Below are 26,998 nucleotides of genomic sequence, written 5' to 3'. Positions count from 1 at the left end.
CATGTTTGATGGTATCGAAGGCTGAGGACAGGTCCAGAAGGATCAGCAGACAAGGGACATTTTGGTCAAGGGCTCTCAATGCGTCATAAACAATGTGGTTAGTGCCGTTTCAGTACTGTGCCCTGATCTGAAACCTGACTGATGACGGTCAAGGAGTTGATATTTCTCAATGTGGATGCAGAGCTGTGAATGGACGCATTTTTCAAGCAATTTAGCTAGAGTCATACTGCTGGTTATAGGTCGGAAGTTGTTTGGATCTGATACGTCCGCTGGGCTTCTTAGAAATGGGAGTAACATTCCCAACCTTTAGGTAGTCCGGAATCTTTCCCTGTAAGAGGGATTCATGAATGATCCTGAACCAAAGAGGGAGAATGAATGAGTTTAAATCTTTATTCAGCTTAGTGGGTAAAGGATCACTGTAATGGTTGGAGGGATTAAGGGATGCCATGTTGTGAGGAGCTGCGTGAAATCTGGTAGGAGAAAACAGTTCCAAGAGGTGTTGTTTTTAAGAGAGCAGCCCAAAGGCGAGGATATTGTCCAGGATTCTGCCAGCTCCACTGATCCTGCAGGAAGTTTCTTAGGTAACCAAGTTGGGGTGACAGGTAATAGCTCCAACTCTATTTTTCTTGTTTTGTTAGAGAAGGGAGCTGTGAAATCATCACCACTAGGGAGAAGGGATATCGGAGTAGAGATCTGGTTGGAAGACTAGTTAGATTGTTCCTTAATGATTTCAAAGAGTTATTTGGGTCTATATTTGGCTCCATCCAATTGAGTTCTGAATTGGTCAGTTTTCGCCTGGCGGATGTGTTTGTTGTAGGAGCTTCTTACTTTTCTAAGTTGAGTGGCATTTGTGGTGGAGGGCGTGTTTCTCCAGACTCTCTCAGCAAGTCTAAGATTGCGCCGTTCATTATTTAGGGAACCATTAAACCACGGTTTGTAAATTTTGACTGAAATCCTTTTTAGCTGCTTCAGTGCAATAGAGTCAAGAATGTTAGACAACGTTTTAATGTAATGATCAGAAAGATCGTCAAGGTTGGTCATATTAGGGGGGCTGTAGGATGTTTTTGGTGATTGAAGTTAGCATATTGATGTTGAGGTCTCTCATATTGCGAGTCAGTTGTTTCGCTTTAAGGGGTTGACCCTGCCTACCCAAGCCCTTATCTAAGATGAGGAAGGGAATTTGAAAATGATCAGACCAGTCACAGGGTAAAATGTCGCCTATTTGCATAATGTTGTCTTTGGCACCTTTATTGTTTGTAGGACCTTTACAGAGCTGTGAGAGGTTAAGGTCAGAGAGGAAAGTCGTAAAGGAACATACAATAAGATCATTTGTGCATTCCAATGAAGGTTAAAGTCTCCAAGGAATATGTGGTAGAGCTGACCTGAGCTCGAGCTAATCACCTCCATGATTTGCTTCATGAAGACCAGATTGTCACCAGGAGGGTGATAGATCGAGTGCAACACACAGATCTTCTTGCCTTTCTTCCAGATTTCAGCTGTTCACAGGAGGATAACACAGCACACAGAGATTGTTTTACTGTGAGGTTGGAGTGATGAATGCAAGCAATGCCCACCCCCTGTTTTACCAAGTCGATCACTTCTGAGAATGGAGTAGTCAGGGGGATTAAGATGTCAAGGACTGTGGATGAAGTATTACTGAGCCAGGTTTCAGTGATGATCAGAAGGTCCAGGTTTTGCGCAATGATGAGTTCTGAAACATCAGCCTCATGTTTCACAGCTGATCTACAGATGAGTCGCATCGATTTTACGTGCAGATTGGAAGTGACCACTTCTTGAAGAGAGGTGGTTATGTGAAGTAGGTTTTCTTTGTTCACCTTTCTGAACTTAAGACTCAGTTCCCTGTCAGGGTCCGCAATGATGGAGGGGATGTTGAAAGTACAATTGGAGGAGGAGATCATCCTCAAGTCAGTGTAAGACAAAAGAAGGGCGAGAATGTCCTCTTTAGATAGCTGATGTAAGGGTCTGCGGGGCCTAGAGTGATGATTAGGTAAAGGCCTAGAGCTCCAGCTGGAAATAAGATAGAAGCAGAAAGCGGGATGGTCATTAGCTGAGTAGAACAGATTCTGTGAGTTGTAAATATCATTCCTCTGAGCGGGGGTGAGACCCAACGCTTCTCCATCTTCAAGGAGACCTGAAGTATGCTTTGCACCATCTCTTTGACAACTGAGAGATCATGCTTGAGGTCCGCAATCTTCTACTCAAGGCAGGGATGGTTCATGCACTTATTCGCAGGACTAGCAAGCGAAGGTAGGACTGGTTCAGCAGTGAGAAGGGTAATAGAGGGTTACAAAGGACCATTGGCACAGTTTCGGAGGGAGATAAAATCATGCTCGAGACAGGAATCACAGCCTGGGATGGGAATAGGGAAAGGCAGAGTGGAATTAGGAGAGGTAGATGGTGAAGAATGCAATGAGAGTGGGGGTGAGTGTCGGTTATTGGTCAGTGGACAGGAGACAGCAACTAGGTTCTGGGCCCTGTAGTTGGAAGATTCATTGCCTAAGGGAAGAATATCCGAGCCTACCTGGGTGCTAGAGCTGGTAGGGTGTCCATCACCCCCTTTGTTGGAGCGAGCAGCGGATGATTCAGGGGACTTAGGATAAGAGGGATGGCAAGGTAAAGGAGGAACGGTTGTGGGGACAGCCACAAGGTAGGTGGTACTCAGGTTAGTTAAGCCCTCACCTACGCGAGGCAGAAAGGGGTTGTTCGAGCTTGTGGTGTGAAGAGTGAAAATAACCTCCGTTAAGTTGGATAGATCTGTGGGGTGCGTGTTTACAGATTGGAGCGTGGGATAAAGAGATGAGAGGTCGTCTATCACCTCCGGAGGTGAAAATGTTGGTGGCCCGGTCTGACAGCGAGTGGAAGGGATGGAGTTAGTTAGTGTGTTCTTAATCCTCAAGAAGGCATAGTCAAATCACTTGAAGTCAGATCCGAGCTTGAATAAGGACATTACCATTATTGTAAAGGGAGACAGTAAGCTCAGCCTTAAGGGCCAGGGATGGAAGTGTGGTTAAACGAAAGCCATGCAGAGTTTTGGTCAGCTGTTTTGAACGAAGCATAGAAGTGAGGGCCTTTCTCCACTGCACTCTTCTGTTGGTGTAGAAGATGAGATCTGTCACTATAGTGCCCTTTCTGGAGATATATGTGTCTGATATAAGTCTTTCAGGCCAACATTTGAGGAGATTGTGTTTAAAGGTCTTCTTCTCATTTATTGATAGGTTGGGGGGTAGATACTCTTAAAAAAGTTCACACCTGAATGAACAAAAGGGTTAGAGGCATGATAAGTATTTTGTGCCATGATGAATGTGGCGAGCAGGAGGAAGCGGTTAAGGGAACAAAAAGGTTCATGATGTAGATATATGAGAGTGGGGGAGGAAAGGTAGACCTAATTAGGAGGGGTCCCTTGTAAAAGGAATGGGAGCGATAGTCAGCTCGCATTGCGTATCGACAACGCAACTGCAGGGGTGACACAGTAAGTGGAGGAGCGGTAGACTAGGTAAGGGGAGCACATTAAGCGATAGGGGAGTAAAGCTGAGGAGGGTAAAACCCCAAAAGGGGGCGTAGGGGGTAACCTAGGAAGAGTAGATATATACCTAGTTTTTCAGTGAGGCATCCAATGAGTGTCCTAGCAACCTAGGCAACAAAGAAGCAGAAAAGAAGGAGGAAATGGGCGCAAAAAGAGGAGGACCATAAAGCTGACTGAGGACTTACAGGTATTTAATTAAATTGTCTATCAAAAGTGAGTATAGTAGCCTTGGCGATGCAGGAGCGGCGAGAAGAGACAGAATCAGAGAACTAGGAGGACAAGTCCCTGCTTGCAGGTTCAATGTGGTATAAGACGAATGAACTGCCCGAGTGAACATCAAGGCCATTTTAAGAAGGACCCAGAGAGTACCTAGCTCAAGTGTTGAAAGTCAAGGTTCAGGCAATCTTCAAAGCCATTTTGAGTAGTGGACATTTTGAGTAGGGGCCTGAGAATGGATGATAAACATGAGAGGCTCCATTTTGAAGTTCATAGTGAAACCACCACAGCCTACAGGAGGCAGTTACCGCACAGCTCAAAGTGAGCCGCGATTGTTGCAGAGAAGGTTTAGGTAAAAACACTTACCCGGTCCAGGGCGAACACCGAGTGGAGGCGTCACTCCTCCACACCCAGACAAAAGGCAGCTAGCAAGGAGAAAGGCAGAGAACGTCTCTTTTCCTCAGTCATAGTCAAGGCATAAGCTGCAGGTAATCTAGAGCAGAAAGCCAACCACTCTTCTCTCTGCGATGGTAGCTGCAACAATGCATCAAGTCAGCGTGTCAGGCCCTCCAATCACGGAAGCGCACAACTCTCTAGGCAGATTGGGAATCAAACAGTTAAACATCTAAAACAGAGCGCCAGCAAGCCGGAGTTATACACGCTCATTAGGCCGCACAGACGAAGGTCGTCACTACCTCCCCTACACTCAAACCTACATCCGGGTTGCGGTACAAGCAGAGGAACCAAAAGGATAGCGAAGAGGTCGGCATTCCGTGCTGCGGTAAAAAGCGGAAGCACCCAAGGCAGCGATGAGATCGGCAAACAGGCCCGCAGGAACAAGTAGAAGCACCCAAAGGCATCAATGAGGTTGGCGGCCAGGGCGAGATATGACATGCCCTAAGGCAACAAAGAAGTCAGAAGACCGGGGCACCCAACATCAGATCCCGGAAGCACAGGCTGGACCCAGCCGAAGATTGGCCAATTGCCTTTGAGGTGCCTTAAAAACTCACATTGGACCAGCCAGACTGAGGACCCAGGCGTAAGCACTGACCGCCCATATCCACCGTGGTCGTCGAGGCGGAAGAGGACAATTCCTCGCTGGGGCACCCTGCATCCACTTTGCTATCGCACCCATCCATGGGCGCTGAGGCAGAACGGGCGAGTGTGTCAAGTCTAAAGTGGCAAGCCTTCCAAGGGATCTCCACTGCAGGTGAGCGACTCCGAAGTACAAAGTGCATAGTCGTGGTGAGCCGTCTGACAGTTTCGTATGGCAATAAGGGTGGATGGCTGGATTAACGGGGATATTTGCCGATTTGGTGATCCCCAACCCCGGAGCTCCAAATCTGATCTCCTACCTGGCGGACATCTTGCTTACTTCCAAGAAGTACTGAATCCAAAAGTGGATAATTAATAGAACTGATATCAATAGGACTTCCCGTCAGCAATCAGAGGGATAAAAATCAAACAAAAATATAAAATAGAGATCCTGAAACATTAGTATAAACATCTTTAAGACAACGCATAATAAAGAATGGGACAATTTTGGCCTCTCGGTCCTTAACAGAATTGAATGTTCTTGTTCACAAATGCTATAAAACTTTGACTGCATGACAGGACCGGATGCTTCAGATTATGCAAGGTTAAAGGTCTCTAGGTACAATGGCAAATGATTTAAGCCACTGTACCCGCTCTTCAAACTTGAGGACAGAAACCAGAGAGTAAGGGTGGCCTATGAAGATAAGAAATTGACCAGAAGGGGACAACCTGAGATCCATTGTCTTGATTTCAAAGCACATAGTCATTTGACCAAAGAAAGTTTGGAATTAGTTAGGAAATTTGCTTTTAGGCATTTTCCATTCTTTTGGACAAAACAGACAAAATGAATTCACTTCTTCCTGTGTAAGCAAAATACATACTACATCCAAGTCACTGACTTTGGATAACCTCCGGTAAGATTACAAACAAGAAAGTGTGGCCAGTTTTGCTTACAATTGTTTCAGAGACAAAGGAGCATTCTGACAACAGTTCTGCATACATTTCAAAACAATATAAACATCCCCTTGGGTTGCGGAGAAGAAGTAAAAGGGATAAGGTGAAATAGTTGGAACACTAGTGGGTGTTCAGCTATCAGGTTATCTGTAATTAGAATGTGACCTTCCGAAATGGCTGATCAGTAAGAAATTACTGTTCAATAAGAGAGATCTACAGTCACCAGAATGTCTAGGAAGATAATTCCGAAAGTTGCATCCGCTCTCATGGGAGTCAGATATAGTTCCAAGCACCAGCGTGCCCATCGACACCAGGCTATCAGATATCATTTTTGGATAGAGTCTGACCAGGTTTTCTCAGTGAGAAATAGAGGCTTACTTGAAAGTCCTTGCTCTTGCAATTGTGTCAGGATAAGTAGGTGCAGAAATGATTGAAGTATGAGAGTGGGCTAGCAAGACAACTCCAGCACAATTTGGAACCAACATTGAGATCTTCATAATTGGATTATGAGAATAACAGAAAAACAAAGGAATACAGAATTCCTTCCATTTCCAGAGGAAGAAATCTGTTGCCACTGCGCCACTTCCAGTGGGTCATGCCTCCTGCTGTAAAGAAAAGGTATCTGCATGGTATCTGAAAAGTTAACATGGATGCAAATATATTCCTTCTTCCAGGATTCCCATTTCACTATCAGTTTCATGAACTAAGAAGGATGTAGTTTCTATTCTCTGGGAATCTTGGAGAAACTGGGATTTCCAATCCACTGCTTACTGTTTATTTATTTCATTTATTTATTTATTTATTCAAACATTTTATTTGGCAAGAACAAGATCCCGAGGGATGTCAGAGCGCTTTACATTAGGATGGAAAGAAGGACATACATGCAAAATCGGCATCAAGTAGGAGCAAAAAGAAAAAAGAAAAAAAAACAGGATTAATCGCAGATTCCAGGACAATTGCACCATGGAGGGTAATACAATAAAACAGGTATAAGCGGGCAATGAAGGGGGTCACAGAATGCGGTAAAGAGGAGCAGCAACAAATGATGGCACAATGGACGTAGGAAACAGTGTCTTCGAGCAGATGAGCCTAGCCCAATTAGGGTAAGAATTTATTCATAAGGAATCTTCTGGCTTCCATATCTTTGGGGCTGCACCGGAGAAGGCTCTGTGATAAGTTCTCTTTTTGCTAAGGATGAGTGGTTTCAAGAGGAAAGTATTGGCGCTTCTTGAGGCTCTTGCACCACAAGATAGCTCAAGTTTTTGTGCAAGATACCTGGGAGTTTTGAAGTGAAGGGCTTTGTGTACCAGAACGGCAATCTTTTACTGAATTCGTGCTTCGTAGGGCTACCATTTAAGAGATTTTAGGACTGGGGACATGTGCTCATTTCGTTTGGTGCCTGTAACCAGTCTAACCGCTATTTTCAATGATGCACTTAGTGGAGCCAGGGTGTATTTGGGAAGGCCACAGAGGGTAGCGCTGCCATAGTGAAGCCTCGGCAAGACAAGCGCTTGGACCACCTGCTTGAAATCATTTTGTGGAAGTAAAGGTTTTATATTTTTGAATGTCCTCATCAAGTGGTTGCTCCCTTACACACTTTGCTGATATGATTTTTCATATTTAGGTGTTTGTCCATGGTGAGTCAGAGCGATTTGCTGAGTCTATGATGAGAGGAGTGCAGTTGAAGGCAGTGAGGTGACTCAGCCACAGGTCTAAGTTGGGGATGTGGTTGGGAGGGGAGATGAGCAGGAATTCCGTTTTGGAGGTATTGAGCAGGAGATGGTTCTCAGTTAACTAGCTTTGAGTAGACGTTAGGGTAGTGTTGAGTGAAATGATGTTTTCCGGGGAAGAGATTTGCAAATAGAGCTGCGTATCGTCCACATACATATGGAAGAGAATGTTAGTGGAGTTTAATGAGTTAGCTAAAGGTTACAAGAATAGGTTGAAGAGGATAGGAGATAGGGCAGACCCTTGGGGTACCCCCATGAGACCTGGAGAGGGCTGGGAGAGAGAGTGATTTGCCTTGACTTTTTGAGATCTGTGGTGAAGGAAGGACGAGAACCATTGTAGCACCTGACCAGAAAAGCCCATCCCTGTTTTTCAAAATGGCAAGGAGGTTGTCATGATTAACCGTGTCAAATGTGGAGGAAAGGTCAAGGAGGATCAGGAGGCAGGATTCGTTTTGGTCAAGCATTTTTAAAATGTCAACCATAACATGAGTGAGCACCGATTCGGTGCTGTGCCCCTTCCGAAAGCCGGATCGATGCTGGTCAAGGAGTTGGTAATTCTCTATGTGAGCACAAAGTTGAGATTGTATGCATTTTGCTATGAGTTTTGCTAGGGTGGGGATGTTGGAGATAGGGCAGAAGTTATTGAGATGAGCTTTGTCTGCGTTCTTTTTTTTAGTATAGGTGATACCTGGGCTGCTTTTAGGCAATCAGGGATTGTGCCTCGTGAAAGAGACGCATTTACTATCCTTGTCCAGGAGGGGATGAGTACATTCTTGTATTTTTTAAGATGGCTGGGGGCAATAGGTCACTGAAGTGGTGTTGATATTCTGAAGGATCTTGTTGATGTCTTTTTCACTGAATGTGGTAAAGGTGCCCCATGACGCATTGTTCTTGGTGTTCAGGCTGGTAGATCTGCGCTTTTCAAAGAGGTCAAGGGGTGATACAGCCCTGGGGGAAGGTAGTAGGGCCTTGTTAGAGGTGAGGTCAATGGAGATGAGTCTTGCTTTCTCAGTGAAGAAAGCAGCAATCTCGTCGCAAGAGGGTGGGCTGCCACCTGGGTCAGAGTGGTTTGGACCTACAACTGATTGCTGTTTGACCAATTCGAAAGGTTTCTTGTGGTGGTTTGCCGCTTGATCCAGTTGGTGTCTAAAGTAGTCTGCCATAGCGATCTTAATTTGCTTTTTGTAGAGGCTCCTAACCTCTCTGAGGAGTTTTAGTTGGTCCGAGGAGGGATTGGATCGCCAGGAACATTCAACTGCCCTAAGGTTGTGGCGTTCCATGTTTAAGTTGTCATTATACCAGGGTTTGGATATTTTTGTTGAGGTATTTTTTTGTTGGATTGGAGCAATGTCATCCATGATGTTGGAGATGGTCGAATTGTAAGAGTCGGTGAGTGACTGCACCTCAACCAAGTCAGCTTGGGAGGTGAGGGCAGATTTGCAGTGGGCAGCTCGTTCATCAGAGTTTGTTGATTCTGAGGTCCCTTTTCCATATCTTTGATTTCGTTGGTTGAGCCTTCCTCATTGACAGCTCCCTGTTAATATAAAAGAGGATGCAGTGGTGGTTGGACCAGTCACACTGGGTGATGGAGTCCAAGGAGATGGTCTGCCCTTTCGAGATAATGAGGTCTAGAGTTTCTCATTAAATATGAGTTGGCAGGTCACAGTGTTGAGTCAGTTCTTGATCATTTAGGAATAATTTAAGGCAAGATACAGCGAGGTCATTGGGGTTAGACCAGTGAAGGTTGATATCACCAAGGAGAATTTGGGACACGGTTGAATCAACATTGACAGAGATGATTTCCATTAGTTGCTCGATGAAGGGGAGAATGTCTCCCGGGGGGTGGTGTGAAGTTTACAGACCGGTATGTTCATACCTCAGATGCTGAGACAGAGGTATTCACAGGAGGAAGGCTTAGAGGACTCCAAGAGAGAGATCGAGAGTGTGTTTCTATGAATACAGGCTAGGCCACCACCCACTTTAGCTAATTATGTCATCAGTGGGAGGTAATAGGAGATCTAAGATCAGAGTGGAAGAGGGATTTAACCAAGATTCAGTGAGGATGATAATGTCTGTTATCTCCAGAGAGGTTGAACCACTAGTACAACAATGTTGCTGAGGCAAAACTGTCAAAATTCGAATATGAAATCTCACCCCAGACCCTAGGCAGTTGATATATTGGACTGCTGACACTTTGTCCATCCTGAGCAAAATGAAACAGTGCTATTTCTTTGGGGTAAGAGACCGGTACACAAATGACACTGCCAAATGTTTTAGGCATTTGATGTGAAGATCCAGTTCCTAATGAGACCATCTGCCTCCCTTAGAGATCTCTCTGTATCTCGGTCACCTGGTCCAAACAACTAGAGGCAAATTATCAAGAACGGCGTTAAAATTATCGCTGCTTTAGTGGCAGGAAACTGCCACTAAAGCAGTGATAATGGACTTGATAATATGCCCTTGAGAATTCCCATAGAAGCCCATGCTCTGGTGTGAACCTGGGCTTCTATTGGAATTCTCAAGGGCATATTATCAAGCCCATTATCGCCGTCTTAGCGGCAGTTTCCTGCCACTAAAGCGGTGATAATTTTAACGCCGTTCTTGATAATATGCCCCCAAGTGTCTAATTCAACCATGATGTCTGGAGTCAAGCTGAAAATTGTGCGCCTATTCCCAGTCTCCATCTGGGCTACCCAGGATTAAAGCTTTTGTCTTACTTCTTGAGACAAATTGCCTGGGCGTAGGAGTGAACTTTGCACATTTCTATTATCTTCAGATGCTGAAGAGTAGTGGGCCTGGATAAATTGCTTAGATGTTGCCCACTAACAGGCCCAGTAATCAAATAACGAAGGGTTATCTTGTCCTTCGCTAGAATGCTATAAAACATTTTTTTATAGCTTTCCTCTTCTGCTTTGAAAGTGAGAGAGTCACCATCACGGAGTCCATGACAAACCCAAAGAATTCTATTTGCATGGCTAGGCATAAATGAGATTTGCTTTGGTTGATTTAAAAAACCAACAGTTGAAAAGAAAAAACTTACTTGCAGACGGTGTTAAATAATGGTGAGTCCTAAGTCATTATCAAGATTTGTTGAAATATATGATCAGTGTTGATACTATTAGATCTATCGGCGGCCTTTGACACCGTGCTACATGATCGCCTCCTTCATAGACTATGGGAGAGCAGCATTGGGGGCACGGTGCTCAGATGGTTTGCTTCCTTTTTGGATAACCGCCAGCAAACAGTCTGGGCTCCCCCTTTCTCAGCCCTCATTCCGCCACTGAATGTAGGGGTCCCACAGGATTCCGTCTTGAGTACAACCCTGTTCAATATATATATGGCCCACCTCGCTTCTTTAGCTGAACAATACGGGGCAAAAATTATATCGTATGCAGATGACACGCAATTGCTGTTCACCTGTGAGAAGGATGAGGTGCTTAACAGTAATGAAGTCAAGGTTTGTTTATCTAAGGTGTTTGATTGGTTCAGGCAAAATCAGTTGCTCTGCAACTCAGACAAGTCGGAAATAATCTATTTTGGACACACGCCAAGTGACGAGTGGCATCAATGGTGGCCTAAAGATCTATCTCCCCCTGAAAAGACCAGTCTCCACCGCAAATAATGTAGGAGTGAAGCTGGACTCCGACATGACTATGAAGTTCCAGGTCCAATCGGTTGCCGGCACCTGCTTTAGGCTTTTAAAAATGATGAGGAACTTTCTCCCTTTGCTGCCTATTATTCACAGGAAAACTGTGGCCCAGGCCCTGATTATATCAAGACTGGGCTACGTAAATGTGTTTCACCTGGGCCTTCCGGATGACGTACTGAACCACCTGCAGGTAGTTCAAAATGCGGCAGCTAGGTCCGAGCTCAAGGCCGGACCCAGGTCACGCATGTCTCCCCACCTTAGATCCTTGCACTGGTTACCAGTGAGACAAAGGGTCTTTTTTAAAGCCCTGGTCCTAACTTTTAAGGCCCTAAATGAAATTGGGGCTCCATATATTATGAACAAAATACAGCCCTACAAACCGCTCAGAACGCTGTGATCTTCTTCCCAGCTGCCGACAATTGTGCCCCAGTTTTGCCGCTCTTCAAAGGAGGTTGCTCCTTTCAAGTAGTAGCGGCAAAATTATGGAATAGTCTCCCTTTTTCCTTAGACAAGAACGTGATCTCCTCAGCTTTAGGCAAAGCGTAAAGACCTGGCTCTTTCAACAGTAGTTGCAGATCAGTTAGCTACTGCCAGCTGTTTCTCCATTTACTCTGATCTGGGGTTTGGACAGCGCCGGGACACTCCTCGGAGTAGCCGTGCGCTTAACAAATACCCCTATAACATAACATAACATAAAAAGATTTGGTGAAATATAAGATCAGATGAATTCATCTCTACCCTAGAAACTCAACCACAGGCTTCATTAGATTGGGCAAACATCAGGGGCTGTGGACATCCCAAATGGAAGGTTCAAGAACTCATAGGTTAAAGCTTTGCAGTGAAACTGGAGGAGGCGGCGAAAAGGAATAAAAATTGGGATTGAGAGGTAAATGTCCTTCTCTTACAGCCACACCATGAAGACTTCTTTCTTCACCATGTCTCAAAGGAGGTGAATGCATTTCATCTCGAAATGTGTGCAGAGAAACTAAACACTCAATTTTCTGAGGATGATGACTAATAGATAACCACTCCCTTACTTGTCCTAGAGGAGAATCCTACTTATAAAGCTACTAGATGGGGGAAAGAATTGCTTTTGTTTGGAGTAGAGAATATATCTCCTGGACCATAAACACCTGTTTCTGTGTTGAGAATTGTAATGGTGTTGAAGGAAGTGCTTGTCAAGGATATCATACAAATCTTAGCGGAAGTCTCTTACAGTTTGAGCACTAAGCATTATGAGTGATGATAGCCCAACTTTGGCTGTATATTGCAAATTCCATGTGTAATTTCTAACAGGCCTCCTATTGAAGTATCACCTGTGAAGGAAGAGATGGAGGATCCTCTGTGGGAAGTACCATGATATCCCAAACAATGGTAGTTATGGAAGAAATAACACGTCTCCACAGTGGTAGTCATTCCAGAACCTTGTTTACCTCTGAATCTGGGCTGCAAGGACGCGTGGCCAGTGGAGTGCCTCTGGCCCATGGCTTAGAGGGTACATTTTGCATTTCCTTATTTATTTATTTACGAGTTTATACCGCGCTGGAATCGACTCCCGAAGGAGTATCTCCGCGCCTTTGGCCAACCATAATACAAGAAAAGAGTCCAAGCAGTATATCATGTTAATTTTGAAATAAATACGTTTTTAATTGTTTCCTGAAAGGAAGGTGATCATCACAGAGTCTCAGAGATATTGGGAGGCTATTCCATAGAATAGGGCCAGCAACTGAAAGGGCTCTAGCTCCCTGTCTTGCTTTTTTTGCTCTGGGTACACACAGCAAATCCTGTTCACTTTATCTCAGAGAGCGCGTGGGTACATAGGGGGAGAATTTGTTGGACAGGTAAGCAGGGCCTCTCCCATGTAAACATTTGTGTATAATACAACAGGTTTTAAACTTCACCCTCTGTTTGATGGATAGCCAATGAAGCTTGGTCAGCAGGGGTATGGAGGGAGTGCGAGGGGGCCGGTTTAAGACAAGACAAGCAGCGGTATTCTGGACCACCTGGACCACCTGGAGTCTGGAAATTACTCCTTCATTTGCCGCCAGTAACAGTCAATTACAGTACTCCAATTGACTCAATACTAGAACCTGCACCAAGGTTTTTCTAGTAGAGTCTGGCGCTCTCCGCAACAAACCGATGATATGGAAACAAGAGCCCGCCACTTGGTTTCCATGATGTTTTAGGGAAAGCTCCTGGTCCAGTCGGACACCTAGATTTTTCACTACCTGCTTGGGCTCAGGGACTGGGCCAAGATCTTGAGGCCACCAGTCAGGAGTCCACATGAGTTTGGCCTCACCGAACAGCATCACTTCCGTCTTGGCAACATTACATTGCAGGAAGTTAGATGCCATCCAGTGAGCCACTGCTTTCATCCCCTGGGCAAAGGAGTTCCTAACCTCAACAGTGAGGATTTTAAAAGGAAAGAGGAGTTGGGTGTAATCCGCATATGACACTGGGATGAAACCATGGGACCTCATGATGTTAGCTAGGGGGGCCACATAGATGTTGAAAAGAGTAGGGCTCAAACAGGAGCCCTGTGGCACCCCCTTAGAGATCCCCAACTCCTCTGACCAATATGCAGCCAAGGTGACCCTTTGGGTGCGGTCTGTTAGGAAGCTCCTCAACCAAGCCAAAGCCTTGTCTTCCAGGCCGATGTTAACTAGCCTGGTGGTCATGATGTTGTGTGACACAGTGTCAAACGCCGCAGACAGATCCAACAGTACCAGGATAACAGAGTGACCTTTATCCTGGAACATGTGTAGATCGTCTGCGACTGACAACAAGGTGGTCTCGGTACTGTGTCTTGGCCTAAAACCTGACTGGGAAGAATCCAGCCCACCTGCCTTTTCGATGTAATTCGACAGGTGCCGATTTACAAATTTCTCAGTTATTTTACCCAAAAAGGGGAGAGGCGAGATGGGTCTTAGGTTAGACAATTCCGTCCAGGGGATAGCAGTATTATAACCAGGTGAATCCTAGAGCCCATCCCACTGAGACCTCTGGATCGATAAGGGATCCTTGTTCTTTAGCTGAAAAGGCTCAACCTAAAATTTTGGATAGGGACATGAAAGATCCAACAACTTACCTTGACAAGCCTGCCAAGACATGTCACTGCTTTTCTTAGGATGATGGACGTATTTACCTAAGAAGCTGGAAAACTTAAGGTCAGTTTTTGGGGTATTGGCTACCTGGACTAATACAAGAAGAGGACTTTACACTCCTAAGTGGTTCTGTACTTCATTAGGGAAAGGTTTCCTCAATCAAGCCTAAACATAGGCTACGATTTTGGCTGAAGGAACCAAGTGGGAGGAGTGGATGTTCTTTCTCCTCTGTATCAAATGTGTCTTTCAGGAGATCAGAAGGGAGAGATAGATTGAAAGTGATTTTATAAGAATTCTGGTCTTACATCTGATATTTAGGCGAAGACCGTCAAGAATGAAAGGTGTGAATCCTCATTAGAGACATTCATCTTCCTGGCATTTTTCCTGTCCTGATCTTAAGGGACCTCATCAGAATATATCCCATCTTTAAGCCATTGAAAACCCTGGGACAGGGGCTATAAATCGACTGCCATGATATTATGTAAAATGGCTGCCTTAGACAGCCTATCTGTAGGTTTTGATGAGGGGTCCTCCTGACTCATGGGGCCTCAAGCGCAGAGGCCAGAGCGGTTGGGTGGTCTGGTTCTGGCAGCAAATAAAAGAAGATTTTAATGTGTTGTGTCAGTGTGAGAAAAGGCATAGAAATAGATTACTGAATATGCCTTTGGATGGGGTGATATACCGCAGGTCTATCCCTTCTCAGTACAAATTCTTAGGCACCCTTTGACGTTAGATTAATAGATGGCACAGTAGAATAAACTTGTGACATGATCACTGAAAGGGAAAACCTTTGGTAGTGTAAATCAAACTCCTTTTATTACTACCTCAATATATAATGGGAATGTGCAACTACCAACCAACAAGTGTGAAAAGGAGGGTACCATATAAAAGTCAATACTCAGCCCAGTGACAAATTCACTCTCTGGATGGGGGCATCCGATCAGTTACTGCTGCTTCATGAACTTCTCATATGAGGCAGGAGTCTATCCAAACACAATAGGATAGAATGTAGTAGAAGGGAAAAAGTGTGCCACCCAGCACACCACCTTATAGGATTTGGTCTTCCAGATACTTGAAGGGGTTAGCTTCAGAAGTGTTCCTCTTTAAGCCAGGATACAGATGAAGCCTGGAGGAGGTGGTTTGGCCAAGGTACATCAGAGGATCATGACAAGGAGCCAAAGGCGGTGTGCAGACAAGTTTTGAAAATATGTTATTGCTATTTTGTTAAAGCGAGAGAGAAAATGCATAATCTGCAGCACCCTGTCCTGTCATAGAAATAAAGCACCTGCAGCCAAGAGAGCACGGGAGGTAACAAAGAGTGCCAGTTCTATGAATTAAGTGCCAGTGATGCCCACCTGCAATCACACAAATTAATTGCTGGTTTTAAATGTATATTGTGCTGCCAATTGCCTCTTGTGCACCACACTGGAGGGCTTGGTAGTTTCTCATTTTACAAATCTTAATGTTTTCATAATGTTATCACATTCTAGTGCATTTTAACTGTGTTACTCTCAAGTATTTTTTGTGTTCACATATCTTCACCACTTCATAGTAAAGTGTGGTCCATTTATGTACAGTATACCTTGTATTCAATTCATCTCTTCCTCTCACGTTCCTGCTCTTTTGGTGGGAGCTTCTACTGAAGGGCATTCAATGATCATCAGACCTAGATGCCTTACCACTTGATGTTCCCGTCCCACCTCCATCAATGAATTATTGAAGCAGAGTAAATAATGCGACACCTCATGTGCATTCACTAAAGAGTATAATTTAAGGCTGTATGATGTTACAACGCATACTTTTACAACGCATGCACTTACAACGCAATTTTTACAACGCAACATCCACTACAACGCATTCCATTACATCGCATGACACTACAACGCATTTTTAAAAACTACCTTTACAACGCATTCCATTACATCGCATACTACCTTTACAACGCATACCATTACAACGCATAATATTACATTGCATTTAAGGTAAGTATTGGATAGTATAGGGGTAAAAATTACTATTCTAACTCCAGGGGGTGCAACAGTAGGGTAAGTGTTGGATAGTATAGGGGTAACAATTACTATTCTAACTCCAGGGGGTGCAACAGTAGAGTAAGTGTTGGATAGTATAGGGGTAAAAATTACTATTCTAACTCCAGGGGGTGCAACAGTAGGGTAAGTGTTGGATAGTATAGGGGAAAAAATTACTATTCTAACTCCAGGGGGTGCAACAGTAGGGTAAGTGTTGGATAGTACAGGGGTAAAAATTACTATTCTTACTCCAGGGGGTGCAACAGTAGGGTAAGTGTTGGATAGTATAGGGGTAAAAATTACTATTCTAACTCCAGGAGGTGCAACAGTAGGGTAAGTGTTGGATAGTATAGGGGTAAAAATGACTATTCTAACTCCAGGGGGTGCAACAGTAGGGTAAGTGTTGGATAGTATAGGGGTAAAAATTACTATTCTAACTCCAGGGGGTGCAACAGTAGGGTAAGTGTTGGATAGTATAGGGGTAAAAATTACTATTCTAACTCCAGGGGGTGCAACAGTAGGGTAAGTGTTGGATAGTGTAGTGTAATATTATGCGTCGTAATGGTATGCGTTGTAAAGGTAGTATGCGATGTAATGGAATGCGTTGTAAAGGTAGTTTTTAAAAATGCGTTGTAGTGTCATGCGATGTAATGGAATGCGTTGTAGTGGATGTTGCGTTGTAAAAATTGCGTTGTAAGTGTAGTGCGTTGTAAAAGTTGCGTTGTAAAGGTTGTTCCCCATAATTTAAACATGACCTAATGTGCAGTGTAAACTTAAAGCAGGAAGCTTGCATACTCACTTACAGAAAAAACTTCAGGCCACAAGCTAGGGTTAAGGTATACTGTTTAAATCAACTTTTCTTGGAGAAATGATAACTTAACAGGTACATAGCATCTGGTGTGAAGAAGGTGAATAGCAGCACATCTGTCTCCCAAGACTGCCTGGGACTGGGTAAAACATATAGAACATTGTTGTTCAGTCATGAAACAGAGCACTTTCCTTATAATAAGGGACTGAATTTGATGATAGTTCCTTCCTTTGGATGCAGAAGAGTGGTGGTCAGGTGATCGTTGAATCTCTGCATGTGTCTATATGTAAGAGGACTAGCAGAATAAAAAATACATGAAATACATTAAAAACATACATTCTGAACTTATTTTGCAACACTTCACTTATATCAGTTATTTCTTGCTCCAAATTGGGTCCTAATTCATGAGATGTCTTAGCAAATATTTTCATATGGACCCTCAATTGATCTCAGAAACATTCAGATTTTTGGTTTGGTGCACCTGATATGCATAATAACTGCATATGAAAACAGCTTAAAGAGGACATTAAGAAAAGGACACGTATTCCACCAGTAAGATGGAATCCAGTGCTCTAGTTTGCTAGTAGCAAAGAGCAGCATCTAATCCAACCTCTCACCAGAATGCAAAGGTGCTCTTCAATCCTATCTTTTTCATGGCATTCTTCATGCTCTTGTTCCTGAGGCTGTATATCAGGGGGTTTAGCATGGGGATAATCACAGCATAGAACACAGAGCTCACAAAGTCTTTCTCCTGGGAATGGCTGGAGCTTGGCCTGAGATACATATAGAGGAGAGCTCCGTAGAAGAAAACAACACACAGGAAGTGGGATCCACAGGTGGAGATGACCTTACTTCTACCTGTCACAGAATGGATTTTCAAAACTGCACCAAGAATGGAACTGTAGGAGAACAGGATAATGAGGATGGCACTCAATGTGAACAGTGAAGCAAAGGTGAACAATAGCATCTCATTGCTCCAGGTATCAGTGCATGACAGCTTATAGAGGGCAGGAATGTCACAATAGAAGTGCCTGATCAAATTGGGCCCACAGAAGGAGAGTACAGACATGTATCCAATGTTAGTCACACAGCTTACAAGGCTGACAGCATACACCCCCATCACGGACCACAGGCAGACATTCTTGGCCATTATGAGTGTGTAACGCAACGGGGTGCAAATTGCTACGTAGCGGTCAAAAGCCATCAATGACAGAAGGTTGCACTCTGATGTAGCAAAGAAGGAGAAGGAGAAGAGTTGGGTAATGCATCCTGGAACATAGATATACTTCTTCACTGTCAGGAGGTCAGTCAACATCTTGGGGGTAACAGTGGAAGAGCAGGACAGGTCAATAAAGGCAAGGTGACTGATGAAGAAGTACATGGGTGTGTGAAGGTGAGAGTCACTTATGATTAGAAGGATTATTCCAGCATTTCCAGCAATCGTGATGATGTAAATAGTGAGAAATATCAGGAACAGTAGAGATTCCAGTTCTGGTACATCAGTAAGTCCTAGTAGCAGGAATTCTGTCACCATGGTGCTGTTTCTTCCTTTCATTGGGTTTGGAGATATGCTTGTTGGAGTAACACTGAGGATCAAAAGGAAAAATACTTATAGAAATGATGCATGTTAATGTTCTTTAGTCTAGCCTTGATTAAAGCACACAATGGCAAGTGTTTATTCCCAACTAATGACTGCATAAAATATTTTGTTGGACTTTAACTTTCATTCATAATCTTCTGAATAGCCGGATTGTTCTATCTGAGTTTACAGGCAACACAGCATTATCTCACATACATTCTCTTGAAGTTACTAACAACGTGTAATTGAAGATCTAATGTTCACTTAACCAGAACACTTCTTTTTAAGTGGCACTAGAAAATGATTATAACATTATACGGACAAGACGTACAAAGTACCTCAGATGTATTTCAACTGGGTGACACTTATATAAATGAGGTTCTCTTGCCTTTGTGATTCATACAAATAAACAGCAGAGCTCTGGATGAATACCATTTAATTTGTCTTTCAACCACTTCACCACAATATGGTGTCCACACTCAACCTAGGACACATTTTTTCAAAAGGTCATGTGCTTTCTCATTAATGTGTGTTTTTCTCCAGGACATGCACATTATTTTGTATTCTTGATTCTCACCTTTTGACAAGACATCAAAAGGAAGGGAAGAGTAGGATTTAGAAACAGGACATTTCATTATATATGTCCTGATTTAAATGAGGGTAGAAATTGGAAATGTGCACAAAAACAGTAAATTCTCTTTCTCTACCTAGAGCGATCTCGCTGCCCTGCTTTTCTTAAATGGTAGACATCTCACAGGTGGCAAATACACCAGCTCTGTCAAGGTTCAGAGGTATTTCCACCATAAATGTTGCTGGATCAGACACCTCATCTAAAGAGGATGAATATGGTGCAGAGCCTGGGGCCCACAGAAGATGGCATAGATCTTCTTAACACTGCATTTTCTTGCACATATGTGGTCTCACACATATAACTGGTGGGCAACCCCATGGGCAAAAAGGTGATAGAGGAGAGCTGAATGGGAGCAGATGAGGGCATTTCTATCTAACAACCTCATAACGACCCGCAAGACGAGAATGCAACTGTGCATCCTCTTCAATTGAGCCTGCCTGCAGACTGCAGGAACGAGACCTCAGCCCTCTATAAGATAGCTGCCACTCTGGCGCCCTGTTACACCACTCACTGGCAGATGCATTTCCATAGAAAGAGGTCTGCACAGGAAGCTCCCATGGTGAGAGTGGGGCCCTGTTCACACAGTGAGCTCTTGTTCTTGAGATCATGCCAAAATACACCTACTGGGGCCACATAGAGAGCAGTACAAGTAACCCTAGACCATAAAGGCAACACTATTGCAAGACTGATAAGGAACACCATTACAGAGGAGAGAAATGTGATTTTAGTGGCCAATACCCCTTCTCAGTTTACAGGTAAATAGATCACACTGCACCAACCACGGAAGGGCTATAAACCAACAACATCCAGAACGTCAAACCAATATGCAGCCCGTGAAACAAATAAAATGGACTGTAACATGGCACTCCTGGCAAGTACAGATGCACTGACACTAGCACCCGGGTTACAGACGAACTTCACAGTAAGAACGCCTCTCTCCTAAAGAAGTAATGGGTATTAAAGAGGTATAGAAAGCCACACCTTGAGTACACCTTAAGTTTAATCAATCGAGGACTAGCATAATAGATACACTGCCACAATGTTGAAACTAGCCAGGCATTTACAGGAAAAAGCATGAAATGCAATGCACCACCGCAAGAAACAGCTGAGGACTCAGCTCTAGACTGATCCTCAAGGAGCTATCCCCAGCTCCCCCCAGCTCAAAATGTCAATATCTACCATTGAGGAGAACACAATGAAAGCCTCATTGAAGCTGATATAATAGCATTTACCACATGATAGCAACACAAGCAAAGGTCGAACATACGATCTCCACAGCAGTGGACTGGGGGCTGGAACATTGGCAAATGCAAGTGAAACTAATGTTGCTAGAAGACAGAGAGAGAATAAGAACCACTGCTCCTCTGGAGTGCCACAAACGATGGAGAAGGACGACATGATAGACTTCCTCCCAGAACTCTCAAGATTATCGTGCGACCCTCTAGAATTTCACCACGCCTTACTAACATAATCAATCAATCAATCGAAACCACTTTATTCGGCTAATGAAAGCCATAAAAGTACACAGCAAACAATTATCATACAATCAATACAATTAAAAATTGTCTTAATACATTTTGGGATAGATTAAGTATTCCAATTACAAACAATATAAAGCACAAGTAAAAATCATTTGCTTATAATTCATAGGTCAAACGACAAATACATCAATAAAACATCCTCCTCTATTACTTTTTCGCAAATGCAAAAATATTAGGTAAAAACAAGTGTATATCAGAGTATATAATCAGTACAAAATGTAAAATATCTAGCACCCTTTTTTCATACGTCTAACAGACAACACTAAAAAATTTGCAATATTCAAAATCTCCTAAGGGTCATTTAAAATCTGCAAATATGGTAAGGCAGGTCTAACTTGCATAAAGCCCCTCCCTCTTAAAATAGGACTTGAAAATGTTCTCCGCATGGAGTTAAAATTATCACAAAACATTATAAAATGCATGGTATCCTGTGTCGAGAAATTGTCACATGTACAGGGACCTAGATCATTCACCCTTCTCCATCCCTGTACATCTGCTAAAAGGTAATGGATGAGATTGAGGCGAAATCTGGTTAAGAGAAAGGGATGGAAAGGTTTTGTAACAAATATTAAACACGTATCTATCTGCGGAACAGTTTTTAACAAAAAATAAGCTTTCACAGAAGGTTTCATAATCTCTATCGCCTCTCTCTCTGCAGACAACACATTTAAAAATTGCGCTTAAACCCATGCCATGTCCTCTTTCACTATCTTTTCCTGGAGTCGCAAAAAGTTCAGGTCGTCCCAGTTTATCTAAGATTGACTTAACATATTGTACCCATTGGATTTTACTTGCATTTTTCAGTGCAACACAGTCCTTGGCAATTTCTCTATTCAGTGCCAATTCTGGATTGGTCCAAATCGTTATCTATCATACCACAGGGCCCAGACCTATCAGGTCCTCAACTAAGCCACTGCCCAGCTCTTGGTGTATAACATAGGAAGGGGTAGATTGGGGAACCACCAAAAGGTAGCTCAGAAATGTATTTTCAACTATCTGGAGCCCTGCTGCAGATTTATATACCCAAATCGCAGACCTATACCTTGCTATGGCAATACTTTTAGATCTATAGATATTGAGCAAGGCTTCGAGGGGCTTCGCTCCAAGTCAGGATGCAAATCCTTGGATGGCAGCTATAGACCTTGACATAGCATGTTTTTTAGCCGTTATCTGAGGAACCCACGAGCCCCTCTCATCAAACAAGTCTCCCAAGTAAGAGAAGGAGGAAACCCTTGTCAACTCAGCACCATCACAATATAAAGATTTGAGTTTTTTCGGCTTCTGACCTATTGTCATCGTGTGAGATTTGGTTTTTATTAAGAATAAGGTCCAGAGATTGCATAATGGACCCCAAAGAATCCAGGAGCCTCCACAAACCTACCGATGTTTGGGCCAGTAAGAGTGCATCATTAGCATATAGGAGTGGAGGGATAACCATGTCTCCTACACGTGGAATTTCTAAACTAGCAGTACTAAGAAAGATATTTAAGTTATTTATATAGAGGGTAAAGGGCAAGGGAGCTAGAATACAATCCTGACGTACAGCTCTGTCAATTTTAAAGTTCTTTGTGCATTTGCCATCTTGACTAACACTGACCCTGGCATAAAGATCCATATGAAGATCAGCTAAAAAGTAAACTAGGCAACGATCCATCCCCATACCTATCAATTTTGCCCATAGCTGCGATCTATTTACTAGATCAAAAGCAGAGGATAGATCCATGAAGGCCAACTTTAACATACCTAGTTTCGCCCCTGTATATTTCTCAACCAAAAAGTGCATGTTTAAACACTGATCTAGTGTGCTTCTTCCTTTTCTAAACCCATATTGACAGTCTGTTAAAATTCCAGTCTCATCAAGTCAATCCAAAATTTTACTTAAAATTCCTCTTTGACCACTGAGTCAATCAGAGAAATGGGTCTATAGCAGCCTGGGTCACCTCTCAGACCCTTTTTAAAAAAACTGGAATTATGATAGAGAACAGGATGGCGGAAATCCATGCTTACTAGCCACATTTAAAAGTTTATTTGTAACTTTAACCCAAAGGTGGGGAGTCTGTTTATTTAGGTCGGCCGGAACACAGTCTGGGCCGGGGGCCTTATTACTAGTCATTTGAATAATTGCCTTCTTCACTTCCTTTTCTGTAAAAATGACTGATGTGCTACACCGATCCTGATCAAGAATAACTGGAGATCCCCTCCCGGTCTGAGATACCCCATAAATACAATTAAAATGCGAATACCACTGATCCTCTGTGATATTATATTGTAAAGGCATATTATTAAGTCCTGGAGAAAAAGGTTTATTAACTATAGCACAGAATCTAGAGCAATCCCTAAGGATCTGAGCAGATAGCAGATCATTCCATGCATTTAAAAAAAATAAAAAGGGGGCTCATTGCACATCTATAAGACTGCCTCAGCTGGACTAAATGAGGGTGGTCTCTAGGCACCTGTTTCAGGGCAAAGATAAGCTTTTGGTGTGCTTTTGAGCAGTCATTATCAAACCATTTCTCACCCATTTCAGTATAACTTCTAATGGGCAGTGTTAGGCCAGATGACACCTGTGTACAGATCTCTACAAATGGCAGTAGAACCTCAGACCACTCATTTATAGGGTTAAGACAAATGTTGAAACTCTTTTCGGCATTTTGCATTAGGTCTCGAAGGAAAAGCCCTGGAATTACTTTGGTCCATTTTAGCCTACGTCCCTGATCTGAGGTCTTAACACATATATGGGCGGAGGGTTGCTCTTGATTGCCTTTAAGACCAATTACCCCACCTAACTCAAGTATATCAGGGTTATGGTCACTATAATAGGACCATTGGGCACTGTAATAAATCACTTCAGGAAGCAATACGGGAGAGATAAATATATAATCAATTATAAAATCCTGCCCTCTTGCCTTAAAGGTAGGGATCCTCACTTCCCCACTATTTGTATTAGATCAGCTACGGCCAGAAGATCCTCCAGACCTCCTCCTTGCAAAGTGTGCTCAAAGTGACAATTAAAAGAATTATCTGGACCTAGATAGTCTACTACATGACAATCCTTCATACATAAGTGAATTATAGAAATTTACAACTAATAATTTCATTGAGTTAACATTGGTAATTTCTACAACTAAACAATTACTGGAACCTGTATCCACATAATGCGTTACTATCAGCTTAAACGATATTAAAATCAGAAGTCCCCCCTTTGCTCTACCCAAGACCGAGGGCCGTGCTGGCTCATGGTATGACTTATATCCATCCAGCCAAAAATTATTTTCTCTATTCCATGTCTCTTGTAGGCCCACTATATCATGGGTTTTAAGAAAGTCGAGCTACCTCGGGTCCGCATTTTTCGATCTAAGACCTGCCATGTTCCAGCTTAAGATCTTACAATTCAAGTTCACATCCTCAGTCAACCCAGGCACCCCTACACCCCTCTCCTTTCCCAAAAATGTGTGGGACTTCAGTCAATCATTTTCATCTAGTCGGCTTAGTGGAAGAAATCTGTTAGAACACACTAAACCACTCTCCATTGCCTCCTCCCCAGGGGGTTTAAGTGATGTTATGGGGGGAATTGGGCCTGTATATTGGCTGGTGCTTGAAGGTGGATAAAAAAAGCCCAATGGCACGGCCCTTATGCCCCCCGAACCCACGTTAAAGCCGCCCTGAAAAAGCTTTCCCACTATCCCTGCCTGCTCAAAATTAATGACAATGCAATCACCTTCCACTTCTTTAGACCTCTGTCCTACCCAACCAACTCATCTAGCCATTATTGTGTGGCCAGAGTCCTGCACCCCATTAGTTTAATGTTGTTTACACCAAAACTTAGTTTTGCATAAAAGGTCCTCAGTTGTTTCCAGTCCATTCTTTTTAAGTGGTGGCATTCCTGTGAGAACTGCAACTAGGTGGTGGCCTCTGGTGGTAGATTGAGTCTGCAGCTATTTCTTCTCTTGCAGTCCCCCCTAGTCCCAGAGAACTCACCCAAGTCCACAGAGTGTTTATTAACATCCGGGACATGTTCAGGGTGGTTACCCGGGGCACATCTCCCCATGGTCTGGGTAGACGTTGCCCCAGATAGTGTTCCCTGTCTAGTCTGTGAGGGACCCCCCCTAATGAAGACCCCGGTCCCTTTTTGTGGCGTTCTGAGTTTGTGGAGCCACTGTAACACATCTCTCGTTCAGCCTATTGTTGCTATTTAATTCCAAGATTTGGCTCTCTAAGCTCTAACTTCCCCCATTACCCCATTTATCAGAGATTTACAGAGATCAGAAATATCTTTAAATGCAGAGGAAAGGACTTGTTCCATACGAGCATTCCATATGTCCTCCATTGCTTGAAATGAATGAGTGGTTCAAGACAACGTTCCAGAGCTTTATCAGGGCTTGCAACTGATCCAATTGTGACTGAGGTAGATTTAGTGGCTCTCCTTTCTGCTTTTTATTTGGTGGGGGTAGAGGGATGGACAGGTCCTTCTGCGGGGAAGACACCAATCCTCTAGAATAATGCCCTATGGGCTGTCACCAACCCCAAATTAAAAAGTCCCTCCTGAGTGACTTCTTGAATACCAGGTTTAACTACGGGGTAATATGGGGATACAGACTGTGTGGGTATAACTAGGGAAACACTTTGTCCCAAATTCTCAGTTCTTCGACCCAGCTGTTCCTCGGCATTTTGAATCTCTCGAGTTAACGCCCTAACTGCAGAGGTTAAGTAAGAAATAATAGAAGATGAGGTCCTAGGTACGTTTTCTTTTACTTTTCCTGGCTCAGGACTACAAGGTTGCTTGCTCTTCCCATATTAATGTCCAATGCAGGGATGAAAATTAGGTGGCTCAGCCCAGCCTCTTCCGGGCTCTGACAGGCCCAGATGGGCCCACCCGTGCGCATACCACACCGCGGGAGCCCTCGAGCACTTTTATGCACCTCCGGGCCCGGATGCTTGTTTTACTGCCTCCAGGTGCTAATGATCTTGAGGCTTGGAGTCCCTTGACGTGGGCAAAGTGGCAGCGACGGTGTAAGACGGGCTCCTAGGCCGCGGGAGCCCCCGAGCACTTTTATGCATCTCCAGGCACAAATGCTTGCATTACCGCCACCAGGCGTTAATGATCTTTGGGCTTAGAGACCCCCGACGTAGGCAAACTGTCCGCTACGGTGTAAGATGAGCTCCTGCACCACTGTAGACCTCAAGCACTTTTGTGCACCTCCGGGAGCGGATGCTTGCTTTAGCACCCCCAGGCGCTAATGATCTTGGGGCTTGGAGTCCCACAACGTGGGCAGACTGGCGGCGATGGTGTAAGACGGGCTCCAGTGCTACAGGAGCCCTCAAGCACTTTTATGCGTTTCCGGGCATGAATGCTTGCTTTAGCGCCTCCAGGCGCTAGAGTCCCCTGACATAGGCAAACTGTCCGTGACAGTGGAGGATGGGCTCACGCGCCGCTGGTGCCCTCGAGCACTTTTATGTGCCTCCGGGCACAGATGCTTGCTTTAGCGCCTCCAGGTGCTAATGAACTTGGGACTTGGAGTCCCACAACGTGGGCAAACTGGCGGCGATGGTGTAAGACAGGGTCTCGCACTGCGGGAGCTCTTGAGCACTTATATGCGCCTCCAGGTGATGATGCTTGCTTTAGCACCTCTAGGCGCTAATGACCTTGGGGCTTGGAGTCCCCCGACGTGGGCAAACTGGCGGCGACAGTGTAAGATGGGCTCCTGCGCCACGAGAGCCCTCAAGCACTTTTATGCGCCTTCGGGCACAGATGCTTGCTTGAGCACCTCCAGGGGCTAATGATCTTGGGGCTTGGGGCTTGGAGTCCCTCAACGTGGGCAAACTGGCAGTGACGGTGTAAGATAGACAATCATGTAAGGCGTTTTGCTCATTCTGTATGTGCTGCAGAATGCAGCACACTTACAAAAAGAAAAAATGAGGAGAAATGAAATTATTTTTCCTCGTTTCAAAAATCTTTTGCCTGGTCTTGCAATGCGTTATTTACAGATCTTTACAGATCCCTGTAAATCTGCAACAGCATCAAAAAGCAACGGGTGTTGTGGGGGAATGCCCACAGCAAAACCCATTGCACACCCCTTTCAGTAATGCTGTAAAGGGGCCATATTTAGAAGGTGACATAAAGCCACAAAACGTGGCTTAACGCTGCTTTGTGAATGTGGAAATGGGCATCGCGCCACCAGA

At 44.0% G+C, this 26,998-nt stretch overlaps 1 protein-coding gene across 1 annotated transcript in view; it reads right to left on the bottom strand.

Annotated features, from left to right (window-relative positions):
• Positions 1–211: 211 nt before the first annotated feature.
• LOC146853752 (olfactory receptor 5AR1-like) overlaps positions 212–26,998 on the bottom strand; it is a 41,728-nt gene continuing 14,941 nt past the window's right edge. The window contains exons 2-5 of the mRNA XM_085650864.1: positions 17,685–18,653; positions 1,658–2,028; positions 1,319–1,496; positions 212–353 (exon numbers count right to left, since the gene is read on the bottom strand). Coding sequence (XP_085506990.1) covers positions 212–353; positions 1,319–1,496; positions 1,658–2,028; positions 17,685–18,653 — 1,660 coding nt within the window. The remainder of the gene's footprint in view (positions 354–1,318; positions 1,497–1,657; positions 2,029–17,684; positions 18,654–26,998) is intronic.

The sequence above is a fragment of the Triturus cristatus genome, chromosome 4_1, assembly GCF_964204655.1.
Source record: "Triturus cristatus chromosome 4_1, aTriCri1.1, whole genome shotgun sequence".
NCBI classification, from domain to species: domain Eukaryota; kingdom Metazoa; phylum Chordata; class Amphibia; order Caudata; family Salamandridae; genus Triturus; species Triturus cristatus.
This window is presented reverse-complemented; position numbering and strand designations above follow the sequence as displayed.